This window comes from Manis javanica, chromosome 5 (genome assembly GCF_040802235.1).
Source record: "Manis javanica isolate MJ-LG chromosome 5, MJ_LKY, whole genome shotgun sequence".
In the NCBI taxonomy this organism is placed as follows: domain Eukaryota; kingdom Metazoa; phylum Chordata; class Mammalia; order Pholidota; family Manidae; genus Manis; species Manis javanica.
Window position 1 is genome coordinate 10,244,201 of NC_133160.1, and position 12,652 is coordinate 10,256,852.

Below are 12,652 nucleotides of genomic sequence, written 5' to 3' on the forward strand. Positions count from 1 at the left end.
CTTACACACTAGTCCCCTGAGCATTGGACAGGTCTGCAAAGTAGAGAAATTAACATAAAAACAAGTGCATCTGATTGGACTTCATAGGAATAACCTAAACTCCAGTGACACTACCTTAAATTTTCTGTCTTTTTATTCCCCTCAGACCAGGGTTCATATACACTATAATGTAAGGCCTAATTACTGCCAACTTCTCAGGTAACAAGTAGACTGTGTAATGGAAGCAGATGCACCAGTTTTCAGTAAGGAATAAATGGGGTTTCAGAAGTTCTGTCTTTTAATTCATTGTAATTGCCTGACATCTCTGTACCTTTTTTTCCAGACAATTTATGAAAACAGAATATACAGCCTTAAAATAGAATGTGGACCTAAATACCCAGAAGCACCCCCCTTTGTAAGATTTGTAACAAAAATTAATATGAATGGAGTTAATAGTTCTAATGGAGTGGTAAGTTAATTTTCTGCCCCTACCTTTTCCTTTGGATTGAGAAATGAACTGAAACATGAGGGCCACTTTGGGCCTAACCCCATATGTTCTTGGGTTAGTTGATGATAAAATCTACTGCAGCATGAATGTCTGCAGATTTGGGGTGAGAGCCTCTTTCCCAGTGGTAATTAGCCATCACTCATCACTGTCTTGGGCCAGCACTGTGTTGGTCACTTCGACATGTGAGCTCATTCAGTCCTCATGATTCTACCCCCTGAGCTAAACATGAGGAAAATGAGGTGCACGGGTGGAAAAGCTTGCCCCAGTTCACACTTTTACCCCTTGGGCCATGTCTGTGGTTCACTGGTACGTAATATTTTTTTCCTTTCATGGCCTTGCTTTTTTAACTAATTTTCACTATCATTTTCACTACCATAAATGGAATACCAGCCTCACTTGTCATAAGACAGTAATAGCAACAATAAATATTATAAAAACAAAGTTAATAAATTATTCTTCCATATGTTGTTTACCAAAGGCTTTGAGCTTTTGAGGCCTGTTGTCCTGTTCAGAGGGGAGATGAGCAAGTGTTAAAGGGTGTTACCCATTAGTGCTGGTGTCGTGCGAGCTAAGCCTCCTTTTTTAGGTATTCAGAAGACCTGAAAGAAAACTGAACAGAGATGAGCCTTGTTACTGCAAGTTCAGCGTTTAATGTTGTGCCTGAGTTCCACCTAAAGTTCTGAACCCAGAACTCAACTCACACTTTGGGAAATTTCTTTTGGGAAATGCTACACTAACTCGAGAGAGTGTGACTCTTGAGGTGGCATCTTTGCTCTCCCAACAGCCCTGCAGATCCTTGTCCTCCACCACTTGGGTGTAGAGTCGAGGAAGGACAGGCCTTGGGCAGTGGCAGCACCAGCCCAGGAGCAGGTCACTGTTTCAGAGCCAATTAGACTGAATCTTGCCAGGTGTCAGGGCCTTTGTCTAAAGGTGGCTTTACTTAACCCTAATTTCCTTCTCTCAAACTGAGGATTTGGGGCACAATAAGGGATAAACAGACCAGCAGCAGAAGGGAGGGAATCAGACAGGTACTCTGCACATCCAGTATCATTGTGTGACTGGCATGTTCAACTTGAAAAATGGATTTTACTTGTTTGTGCTGCAGCTTAACTCCAGCAGACAGCTGTTCCTTTGTTTGGGAGCCTGATAGTAATTTGTTCTTGTTTGCCTTTTTGTAGGTGGACCCAAGAGCCATATCAGTGCTAGCAAAATGGCAGAATTCATATAGCATCAAAGTTGTCCTGCAAGAGCTTCGGCGCCTAATGATGTCTAAAGAAAATATGAAACTCCCTCAGCCGCCTGAAGGACAGTGTTACAGCAATTAATCAAAAAGAAAAACCACAGGCCCTCCCCATTCCCCCACATTCGATTTAAGCAGTCTTCATTTTCCACAGTAGTAAATTTTCTAGATATGTCTTGTAGACCTCAAAGTACTGGAAAGGAAGCTCCCATTCAAAGGCAGTTTATCTTAAGATACTGTAAATGATACTAATTTTTTGTCCATTTGAAATACATAAGTTGTACTATAACAAATCATCCTGTCAAATGTAACCACTGTCCACATAGTTGAACTTCTGGGATCAAGAAAGTATATTTAAATTGATTCCCATCATAACCGGTGGGGCACACCTAACTCAACTGTGAAAAGACACATTACACAATCACCTTGCTGCTGATTACATGGCCTGGGGTCTCTGCCTTCTCCCCCTCCCCTTCCCCCTGCCTCCCTCCCTGCAGCAGCCCTCCAGCTTGGGGTGGCTTGTTAGAGTAGATGTGAAGGTTTCAGGTCACAGCCTGTGGGACTACTGCTGGGGGTGTGGGGTGCTTCATCAGCATCCCTGGTTTCCTTTAAGTCTTAAATGATGCCTCCCTTCCAAGCCATCATCCTTCTCCCACTCTCCACTACCACCCTCGGCCGAAGCATAGATTGTAACCTCGTCTGCTCCCCTCTGAAATTGGCCTTTGGTGAGGAATTCAGGGCTTTCCCCATATCTTCTCCCTCCACCTTTACGAGGGGTGCTGCTTTTCCTTCCTCCTCAAATCCATTTTGCACCATCACCACCCAACACTTGCCATGACGCTTCCTTGCTTTGGCCAGAAGCCATCAGGTAGGGTTGGAAGGGTCTCTGACTTCCCTCGTTTAGTTTTGAAACCACATTTATTTACTCTTCCCCAGCCTGGGAAATGCATAGTCCTCAGCCTTGCCACCCTCTGCTGTCATCATCAGCTGATGCATTTTTTTTAGCTCAGGTTTTGATAAAATGGAAAGAACAGTCACCAGGGCTACTCAGACCTGCCAGCTGTCAAAGTCCTTGGTGGTTAAACTTGGAGAAAGGCCACAGAAGACACTTGTAAGCACACACGATCCCTCTGAATGAATTGTTTTCTTTTCGTGTAATTGCTTTTGCTTTTAAAAATTGAAGAAGTTTAAACAGGGCTCTCCTTTGGTCATCTTTGCATCCATTTGGGTCTAGTTTGGAATCTGACAACTGGAACAAAACGAACCTTGAATTCGGTGCCTACTTTGGCTTTGGTGCTGCTGCTTCTCGCGGTCCTCGGCAGGGAGTAAGAAGGGACTCGGTGCGACAGCAGATCCCCGACGTTGGCTGGCTTGACTTCCTGGCAGATTGCTGCGTTTTTCCACTTTTCTGTTCAGGACCACTAAGTGCTGAGATGTGGATGCAAACCGAAATAAAAGCAATTCATTGTGTTCTAAAGTATTTTTTTTTAATTTAGTGTTTGTGTAAAACCACCTTTTGAAGCAGCAACTCTCAAGTCTGAAAAGCAATTGATGTTTTCACTAATCTTTATCTGGGGAAAACCTTAGTTCTAAGGATTTAACGTCCTGTAAAGTTTAACATAACAGTATTCCATAAGCAGCCTTTTTATTGTCAGACCATTGCCTGATTTTAATATAATAAAAAAAAGTGTGCATTAATATTTAAGAAGCTGTGCTCTTCTTCCTCTTGGCATATAATTTATTTAGGAACAGCATTTAATGTTTTAGATGCTTTGGGATTCAAGTCAGCATCCTAAAGCAGGAGTTGGCAAACATTTTCTTTTTTTTTTTGAGTTAGTAACTAATGATGCTTTGTGGGCCAAGAGGCAAAACTGAAGATATTATATATTATGAATTTCCACAAGTTTTTTTTATTGATGAAATATAAATTTCATATTTATTACATATAAAATTTCATATATTAAATTTTGTATAAATAGATAAATTCAAAATATAATTTGTACAAATGTTTTGTAATGTTACAGGTTTACTAATGAGAAGAATGGAATTCTTTTAGAGAATAACATTTTGCTTAATTGGGGTTCAAAGTTAACATTCCCAATTACCAAATCAATTGGAAATGTTCATCTGTAAAAATCATTCATCATTCATGGGGTCATACAAAAAGGGGCAGTGGGGCAGATTTGGCCTATGAACAATGGTTTGCCAACCCCTGTCCTAAAAGATGATAGTAAAGGTGGGGAGGGGCCTGCCTTTAAGTAGCTCTGTGGGACTCTGCCTATTGAGTACCCACTAGTACCTATTTACTGGCTGGCTTAAGTAGTCTGTTGGGAGGGTAAAAAATCGAATTTTCAAATGTATTTCTGGTGTTTGAAACAATTTTAGTCTGATGATTGAGTTTGTCTACCATTTACCGTATGAGGAGTGGAAACTTGCCTGTGGCCGTTTTTACCCAGGAGTTGTACTTCCTGCTGTGGTCCTACCACCAACAGGCACAACCTCGGTGTCCTGTGGCAGGAGCCAGGCTGTTCCTTGTGGCTGCTGGGGCCAGCTCAGGTGTCACAACCTGACTACCTGGGAAGAGCCCGGTTGTCCCTAACAGGGCACTCCATAAAGCACTGCCCAAGTTTTCTGCCAAATGGTCTGGAGTGAATTGCTGCATTTCAGCTTCCCCAAAGGGATTGGGCAAGGGATGTTTGTGGGTTCTTCACCCCCGCTCAACTCTCCCAAGGGGGAGGTAGCACAGGAAAGGTTCTGAAATCACTTCCAAGTGCTGGAAAACCCCAGAGCAGAGTCAGGGCTAAGCCCGAAGGTGGCAGCTCTGCTGAGTGCTCGCCAGAGAGGGAACACGTCCCACCTGCCACCTGCACTTTCTCGGTGGGCTACCATGGGCCTGGGCTGCAAGTTTTGGAAGCTCACCTAAAACCTGTGACGTGTCTGAATCCATGGTCTGTGGGTTTTGTCCCACGATTGTGTGATTTACTCTTCACTGTTGTGGGTGGGTTTACAGGTGGTCCAAACTGTGGCCTGAGTTGACCCGATTTCAGGCCAAGAAGCACTCCTCTGAGGTGCACAGAGCTCTTTTGCCAGGTGGGCCCCTGGATCACAGGCCAACGGCCCCCAGCTCCTGCCAGGTCTGCTCTTGAGAGAAGATAGTTCCATTGTTAAATTTGACCGTGTGGAACTGTAAAGCCTGGGGGTGCAGAGAGGTGTCCATAGTGACTTGGCAAAGCTTGGAGGAAAGCACCCCGTCTGGTTGGCCACCTGCAAACCAGCGATGGGTCTCTGCTGCCCCATGACTGCTGACCTCAATCTTGAAGTGAGGGCAGGACCCTTGAGCTGTGTCTCTGCCAAGAAAGTTCCTCAGCCCTTTGGGTGGGGGCACCACTGATGGTGGTGCCTTAGTGATACAGCAATATGGACCGTGTTGAATAAACCTGCTGCAGGCCTGCTTTCTGTCACCCTGGCTGCCAGCAGGCCCTGCTTGGCCTCTTGCCCTCTTGCCCTTCCCGTGTCCCCTGAAGCGAATGAGATGCTCTGTTGTGTCCGTTTCTGTGCCTGCGCCTGTGCCTGCTCCGTATTCCCTCATCACAGCCCTGTGAAGGACTTGGCACAAGGCACTACAGATTTCTCTCCCTTTTTCAGCAGAGGAGAAATTCTAAGAAAGGGCAGCTTATCAAATGTCTTTTTTCCAGTTTGAGAGAAATGAGATGCTGGCTGGGGGGCTGGGGGATGATAGCTGGGCATACCTAAAGGCCTTATGGGGATTACATGAGGTTGGTTACCTGCTGCTGTTTGTAGTCAGAGCTGTTGCAGGCTGACCTTGGAAGAGGGAGGTCCTAGTACTGGAGTCAACCTCATTGCTGCTGCTGGACTTGGCACTGGCGGTGAAAGGGCACTGGCCACAGTGGGGGCTGTGGAGTGTGTTGCCACGCAGGTGGTGAGGACCATGAGTGTGAAGGTGCTGCTCAGCGCTAAGGATGCGGGCTCAGTGAAGGCCAGAGCTTTCTGATTTCCAAGAGAAGCTGTGAATGCAGATTTTTATATGAAATCTCCCAGCACTGCACCAACTGACTAAACTTCTCTCATTCCCTGTGTAGAACAAGGCACCATAGCAGCTTACAGGTCACAGCTGAGAGCGCCTTACGTAAGGCTCTGCCCCCAGCTGCATCGTGGTCCTCCCTGGATTGTCTCGTGGTGGCCTTTGCCCTCTAGGAGGCCCACGGTCCTGGTCCTGGAAGCTCTGCCCAGGGATGTACTGCAGGTCCTTGGAGCATGGGCCGCACCACCTGTGGCACATGTGGAAGGTGCCAAGTAACTGCATTGCTGTAGGGTCTTTGGGAAGCGGACCCACGTTTGAGTCAGATGCTGTCCTCTGTGAGATGCACCATTATTTTATGTACCACCAGAATAAAACGCTGCCAATCATAAGTGTAAAACACTACCAATTTTAAAGAATGTCCCAGTTCCAGAAACGTAAAGATACAAGAGTGTCCATTCTAAAGTTGACGAGAAGCATGGTACAGTGTGGGTGGTAAGGACAGCGGTGGCAGCCTCACTGGTGGTGCACAATGGCAACCACATCACTATGCCTGCTATAAAAAATGAATCTGCCCCTTACACTGTGGTGGGTAAATCTGAGACCCCATTTTTGTTTTTACTAACTAGACAGTATGTGAACCTAGCAAGTACTTCAAACAGTAGAAAGGGGCTAGAATGGACAGTGAAGTTCCTCCCACTTCTGACCCTGCCTTCTCTGGGCCAGCACGTGTGTGTCTTGGGTCCCTCTGAGATGGACACACACATGCAAGCAGTGCCCCCTTCCTTGTCACCCACTTTTGTTTTAACCATATCTGGGAATGAGGCCTCCACTTTGCTCTTCCCTGGACCTTTTTCTTCCCAAGAGGACCTCTCAAAGTCCCCGCAGAGCTGCACCAAGGCTACTACCCTGAAGTTCCAGCAGCTGCTGAGCACCCCATACACGGCACCCCGGAAGGCAAGAGGGCATTCTCTCTCGTGCTCAAATTACCTACCAAAGAAGCATCAACTTAGCCCTCCACAACATCAAGGGTGCTTCCCCTCCCTGTGTCTGTGGTCCCACTTCTTGGCCTGCAGGACTCTGAGCCTAACATGCTATTTGATGCACACTCTCTTACGTGCAAGGCTATGTCATTTCTTGAATTGAAAGCCATATATTTTCCTCTCAACTATGTCATCTTTGTTACTTTTTCCTACTGATTTGTGAGAGTGCCTTACATAAAGGAGTTCTTGCTGAAGCATAAACAAATGGCCCTTACATGGCTGGGCAGGGTGGGCCGATGGGTGGCCACCCTCACCAGCCAAGCCCATGGTGCAAGTAGCTCCACCTGGAAACCCTTCCCTAGTGGTCCTAGAAAGGTCAGCTGGCCACGTTTTCAGTCCTTCTTGGAGGCCTGTCCCCCTCAGAGTCCCATGGATGAGTAGGGTTGGTGACGGGCATGGGACTGGCAGTGACCCCTGACACCACCCACAACAGGCTGCGGGTGGGGGTGGGGGGTTGTTCTGATGGGTCCTGCCCCCAGGCAGTGCTTTGAAAAGCACAGGCCTTGTGCTGAGGAGAGGGTACACTAAGTTTATACTATAGAAACCTCTTGCTTCCAAGAGCCAGTTCTACCTTCCTGGCTCCCTCGTCACTGTCACCTCCCTGGCTCAGCCTTGCCTCCACCCCCATAGGCCACTCATCACACGTGAACTCGGCATCCCCCCTCCACTGACCTCCTTCCACCTAGAGTCCTCCTCCTCTACTCTGAATGGCTGCTCCCCAGCACCTGGATAGCAGCTCCTGTATCCCTCAGAGAGAGGCTCCGCAGCCCCATCTAAAGGAGCCCCCAGTCCTGCCCACGTCACCTGATCGTTATTTTGCTCCTGGTGGTTACTAACATCTAGCAATCTGATTTATTGGTTTCATCAGTACCCATTCCCTCACTGGACTGGCCTCATGCAGGTAGGTAGCCGTCTGGTTTATTCACTGTTGTGCCCTTTACGCGGAAAGCAGGGCCTGGCACAAAATCAGAATGGGCTAAATAAGTGCATGAATTATTTCCCTGAGGTGGCTCTGGCCCTCCTCTCGTTGGCCACCGGTGGTGGTAAGGGAAGGGTCACAATGGCCTGAGGCCTCCCACTGCCTCCGCCAGGTACTCACTCAATGGTGGGTGCGCAGTAGTTAGTTCAGTAGAGGGACAAACGGAAGGACGGCTGAGTCTGGCAGTTCCAGATGAAGTTTGTGAACGGGTGGGGGGATGGAAGGGCAGCGACGGAGCGAGTGGAGACGAGATCGTCCCCGGGTCCCAGCGCAGAGTGGGGAGTCAGATCGGCCGACTCCGGCTCTGTGACCCTTAACCTCTGTATCCACTTCATAGGGTCGGTCTAAGGATTACGTGAGGCCTTACGTGTAGTGGGGTTCTCACGGTCCTCGGCATACTGCAAACCCTCAGTAAACGTTAGTTGGTTACTGTTAAATTACCTCATTCCACGAGGAGTAGAGACGTCTCCCGGCGCCCGCGTTCCGGTTCGGGCTGAGAGCTGCTCCCACTGCGGCCAGCAGAGGGCAACCGCGCGCTGAGGACCGACGGCCGGCTCTGCCCGCAGCCCCGCCCCCAGCGACAGGGCGGAGGTGGGGACAGATGTGGCCTCCGGCCAGGGAGGGACCGCCTCAGAGCTGGGCTCTCGGGAGTCTGGGCGTGTGCCTCTGGCGCAGGGCAACCCTGCGGGAGAGCTGTGGAGGGCGGTGTGCAACACCCCCATGCATGGGAGAGCCCCCCATCTACCGCACCCGGCCGCCAGCGCATTTTTTACCAAGGACAGGCTAGGGCTTCTGGAATGCAGGCTCCCGATGGCCACATCTTTCGATTTTTCAAGAAAGAAGCTACAACCTGGATTTAGTAAAATATCTCGATTTTTATGGCATTAATGGATTAAAGATTTTTTTAGTTTTACTCACCAGTTGCCACCTCTGAGCTCCCTTGGAGGAAGGTATTTTGAAACAAAACCATCTCCCCTTCTCTGTTCACCTGCCCACCCAGTCCTGGTCCTTCAGGCCTCAGTTTACAGGTCACCACCTCCATCTGGGTTAGGAGCCAAACCACATCCCCAAGTTCTCCCAGGGGGGCTTTTGTTCATTGGTTGTTCATTAATTCATTCATTCAAACAAGCTTTCTGTGTCCTGACTGCTCAGCTACAGACATAGCAATACACAAACAAAAAAACCCTCTTCATGGGCTGACGTTTGAATAGGGAAGATGCCCAGTTGACAGAGTGAACTCACAACATCATTTTTGAAGCATCAGGCACATACCTCAGAAAAGGAACAGGATGGGATGGCAGCACGGGGCAGGGAGGGCCTCTCTTCAGGAGAGGGCTCTACTGTGCAGAGAACCGGCCACACCCAGAACCTGGCAGGGTGGACAGTTCCGGGTGAAGGGCAAAGTCTCTGGGGTGGGAAGCTGCAAGCACAGCATCACACTGAACGTCCATGGCACTTGGCCCATAGTAGTCACTCTGTGAATGGATGGATATGCGCACATTTGGATGCGCTGTGCTGGGCTCCAAGTTGGGCTTGGGGGAGGTGATACCCGATGAAGGAAGGAAGGAGCAGACCCAGGGTTTGCTGGGGTCCCATTGCAGCCGCCCTGGCTTCATCAGTTTGTTCCCAGGCTTCTCCCCACACACTCCAGCCCGTACACAGCCCAGCTGGGAGTGATTTTCCAGTCCCACCTCTGGCTGGAATGGCCCCTGCACTGCTCAGATGTCCTCCCAGTCTGGCCTGAGATCCCTTTTCTATGGCCTAGAAGCTGACTCAGAGTCCATGTGGCTTGACAAGGGCCCTGGAGTAGAGAGGGGCAAATGATAGCTGACTTCCCTGGGCCAGGATGGGCAGGAGGCCCCAGGAACATCAGGCCTTTCCTCAGGGAAGGCAGCTCTTTGGGGGCTATACCACCCCAACCCTCGTCCTGGGCTGGAGTCCAGCCTGGATGAAATGAGATCTTTCCTGAAGGGTTGCCTTCTTGGCACATCCAGGCATGGTGGCACGGAGAAAGGACACATCTGTCTGTCTGACTCTTGCTCATGCAACAAATATTGTGAGGGCTTCCTTGTGCCAGGCACAGGATGCCGAAGTGGACGGGGCAGAATACACTCTTGCCGTCACACTGCCATCATTCCATGTGGGTGAGACAGTAAAGAAATAATAAGATAATTTCACAACTGATTGGGGCAACAAAAACAGTACAGTGAGAAGATATGAAAGAGAAGAGAAAGGGTGGAGGCTGCTTTAGATGGGTGATCAGAGAAGACCTGTAAGGAGGTGACATCTGAGCTGAGAGCTGACTGAAGAAACAATTGGCAAAGGGAACAGCAAGTGCAAAGGTCCTGAGGCAGGTGTAAACTTGGTAGGATGACAGAATAGCAAAGAGCTCAGTGTGGCTGGAACAAAGTGTGCAAGGATGTCAGTGGTAGGAGTGGCATGGGCGAGATGGAGGCAGATCCTGCAGGCCCTTGAGGGCTGCTGTGACGGGGAAAAAGTGTGACCTCCTTATGGGGGATGGTACAGGATAGCGTCTGAAACACAATGTGAACCATTATTACTGTTATTATCAACCACCGTCCTGCCCAGGTCTGCTCAGGACAGCTTAGGAAGGGCCATCGTGTCTTTCAGACTCTATCTGTGGCTTCTAGAATCAGCAGCCCCCTCTGGTGGCCTAGCTGCCCCACCCAGGATCTGGGGAATGGGAATCCACACTCCTGGCATGCAGTGGTGGCTTAGCCAGTTGCAGGGGTCCCTGAGCTATACTCCGGCCTAGAGCGACGGTCTCTCCTCCCCAGGAGCTGGGCCCTCGCTGCCATGCCCCAGCCATTCATAATTTGGAGGTACCTCCCCTGGCTTTGTCCAAATCCTAGCTCTCCTGGGTCTTGCTGACCTGACGGCTTGCCCTCTCTGAGCCTCAGGCAGGGCCACCACCTGCTCAAACCAGCCCTGACCTGCCACCACCCCGGCAGTGGCTCTGGTGCCCAAGCCATGAATCCCTTGGGATGTGATTGTTTTTGTTTCCAGATAATTGAGGCCAGAAGACTGAGCCGGCCACTTCCGGCCCCTCTGTCCTTACTGCCTTCCTGGCCCCTTGCTGCACAGACTTAGCACTGTAGTCAGAGGCCTAAAGTCAGGCCCAGGAGCCCCCTTGCCTCCCCTCCTTGTCCTGGCCCCCGATCAGCACCCAGCTCTGGGAATCTGACTGTAAACACCCAGGACCCTCAGCTGCCCCTTTCCCACAAACTCCAACTGAGAATGCGCTGACCTGGCTGTGTGGCATCCAAGGAGGATCAGACTCTACACTCCACAGGCTGAATCTAAGTCACAGAGCTCCTAGAGCTTCCCAGTTAACCCACGGCCATGCCAGCATTCACACTTCCTGATTCATCCAGTCCACAAGAGTTTACTGAGCACCTACTCTGTGCCAGGCACTGCCCTAGGCCCTGCGGATACAGCAGGGGACAAAACAGGCAGAAACAGCTGCCCTCAGAAAATTGATGTTCTGGGGTGGTGATGGTGGATGGGGTAGGGAGAAAGGAACAGGTAAAAATTCAATTATGTGGAAAATAACCAGTGATAAATGCTATAAAGGAAAATTAGGCAGGGAAGGGTTATGGGGTGATAGGAGTGGAGCAGAGAAGGCCTGACTTTGAGAAGGTGGCATTTGAACAAAGACCTGAGGGAGGTAAGGGAGTGAGTCACATGGACACCTCGGGGAAGAATGTTTGGGGCAGAGGAAACAGCCAGTGCAAAGGCCCTGGGGCAGGAGCATGCCTGATTTGTTGGAGAAACAGCCTGGAGGCCAGTGTGGCTGCAGCAGGGTGAACAAGGGTGAGGAGGCAAAGGCTGAAGTCCAGGTAACAAGGGACAGAGGGTGCAGAGTCTTGTAAAGGTTCTTCTTTTTCTCTGAGGGAGGAGATAGGAGGCCTGCAGAGGAGGAATGGGATGTGACTCCGGTTTTCATGGAGTCCCTCTAGCTGCATACAGAGAGCACACCGCAGGCGGGAGGGTGATGCAGGGGGTCAGCGAGGTGGGGAGCTGGGGAGCGGGGGAGCTGGGGAGGAGAGTTTGGGGCTGTTACCAAGAGAGCAGGTAAGAAGTGGTTGGATGCTGGACACTGTTTCATTCATTGGAGGATGCACAGGTTTTCACACTGTACGACTCTCCGGTCATTTTCCATGGTCTCTCGGATTCAATGAAACACAGGATGTTCAGATTGTGGAGCCCACAGGACTTGCTCGAGGGGTGGATATGGGGGAGAGAGGAGAGGAGCAGGGAGGCCCCCAGGTTCTGGCCCCAGCCCAGGGAGGTTGGAGCTGCGGTTTCCTGCCAGGGAAGGTTCTAGAGGAGCCATTTTGTGTGTGTGGTGGAGTGCGGGGTGGGGAGGAAGCAGCCGGTGCTGCCTGTAAGTGTGTCATCCTGCGGCGATGCCCGCAAGGCCCCAGACAGAGGGATCAGGAGGCTCGTGGGTCCAGAGCTGAGCCGAGAGCTGGGGTTGAGGAGTGGCCTGTTTGGAAATGGAGTTTAGGGCCCAAGTCTGAGCTGGGGATGGAAAGAGAGAGGAGGGCCCATAGGCCTTCCACTGCTCATGGCTTTCAAATTAGGAAAAGGTTCCCCTTCCTGCAGGCGTAGCCCACCTAGGCAGGGGACCTGGGAGCCACCTCACCACCTCCCCTCCCAGCTGCAGCCCCGCACCAGGGGCATGACTGGGAGCTCAGCCAGGGCTCGACTCGGGGTCCCACTCCGCCCTCTGCGGCAGGCCCATGTTAACAGGGCGAAACTGAGGCCCAGGGAAACTGAGAGACTGGCCAAGATCACTCAGCTCTGAGCACAAAGTGAGATTCGACTCTGCCCACCATGG

General features: G+C 50.4%; 1 protein-coding gene and 1 long non-coding RNA gene across 11 annotated transcripts in view; one reads left to right on the forward strand and one right to left on the reverse strand.

Annotated features, from left to right (window-relative positions):
- The window catches only part of LOC108391990 (ubiquitin-conjugating enzyme E2 variant 1), a 55,294-nt gene extending 52,090 nt beyond the window's left edge, over window positions 1-3,204 (forward strand). For 6 of the 9 annotated variants that reach the window (XM_073236460.1, XM_017651903.3, XM_017651906.3 and 3 more), the window contains 2 exons: window positions 323-448; window positions 1,666-3,204. In XM_073236460.1, coding sequence (XP_073092561.1) covers window positions 323-448; window positions 1,666-1,812 — 273 coding nt within the window. In that variant the 3' untranslated portion in view covers window positions 1,813-3,204. Of the gene's footprint in view, window positions 1-322; window positions 449-1,665 lie in introns of those variants that run through there. The other 3 variants (XR_012131274.1, XR_012131275.1, XR_005058030.2) reach the window with 1 other exon arrangement.
- Window positions 3,096-8,301, reverse strand: LOC140849448 (uncharacterized). 2 transcript variants are annotated; one of them, XR_012131280.1, is made up of 2 exons: window positions 8,230-8,301; window positions 3,096-5,752 (listed from the first exon to the last, which is right to left on the reverse strand). It is a non-coding gene; the product is annotated as an uncharacterized lncRNA (long non-coding RNA). The 2 variants fall into 2 exon arrangements; XR_012131279.1 differs by lacking the exon at window positions 8,230-8,301 and adding an exon at window positions 7,909-8,200.
- Window positions 8,302-12,652: the final 4,351 nt, after the last annotated feature.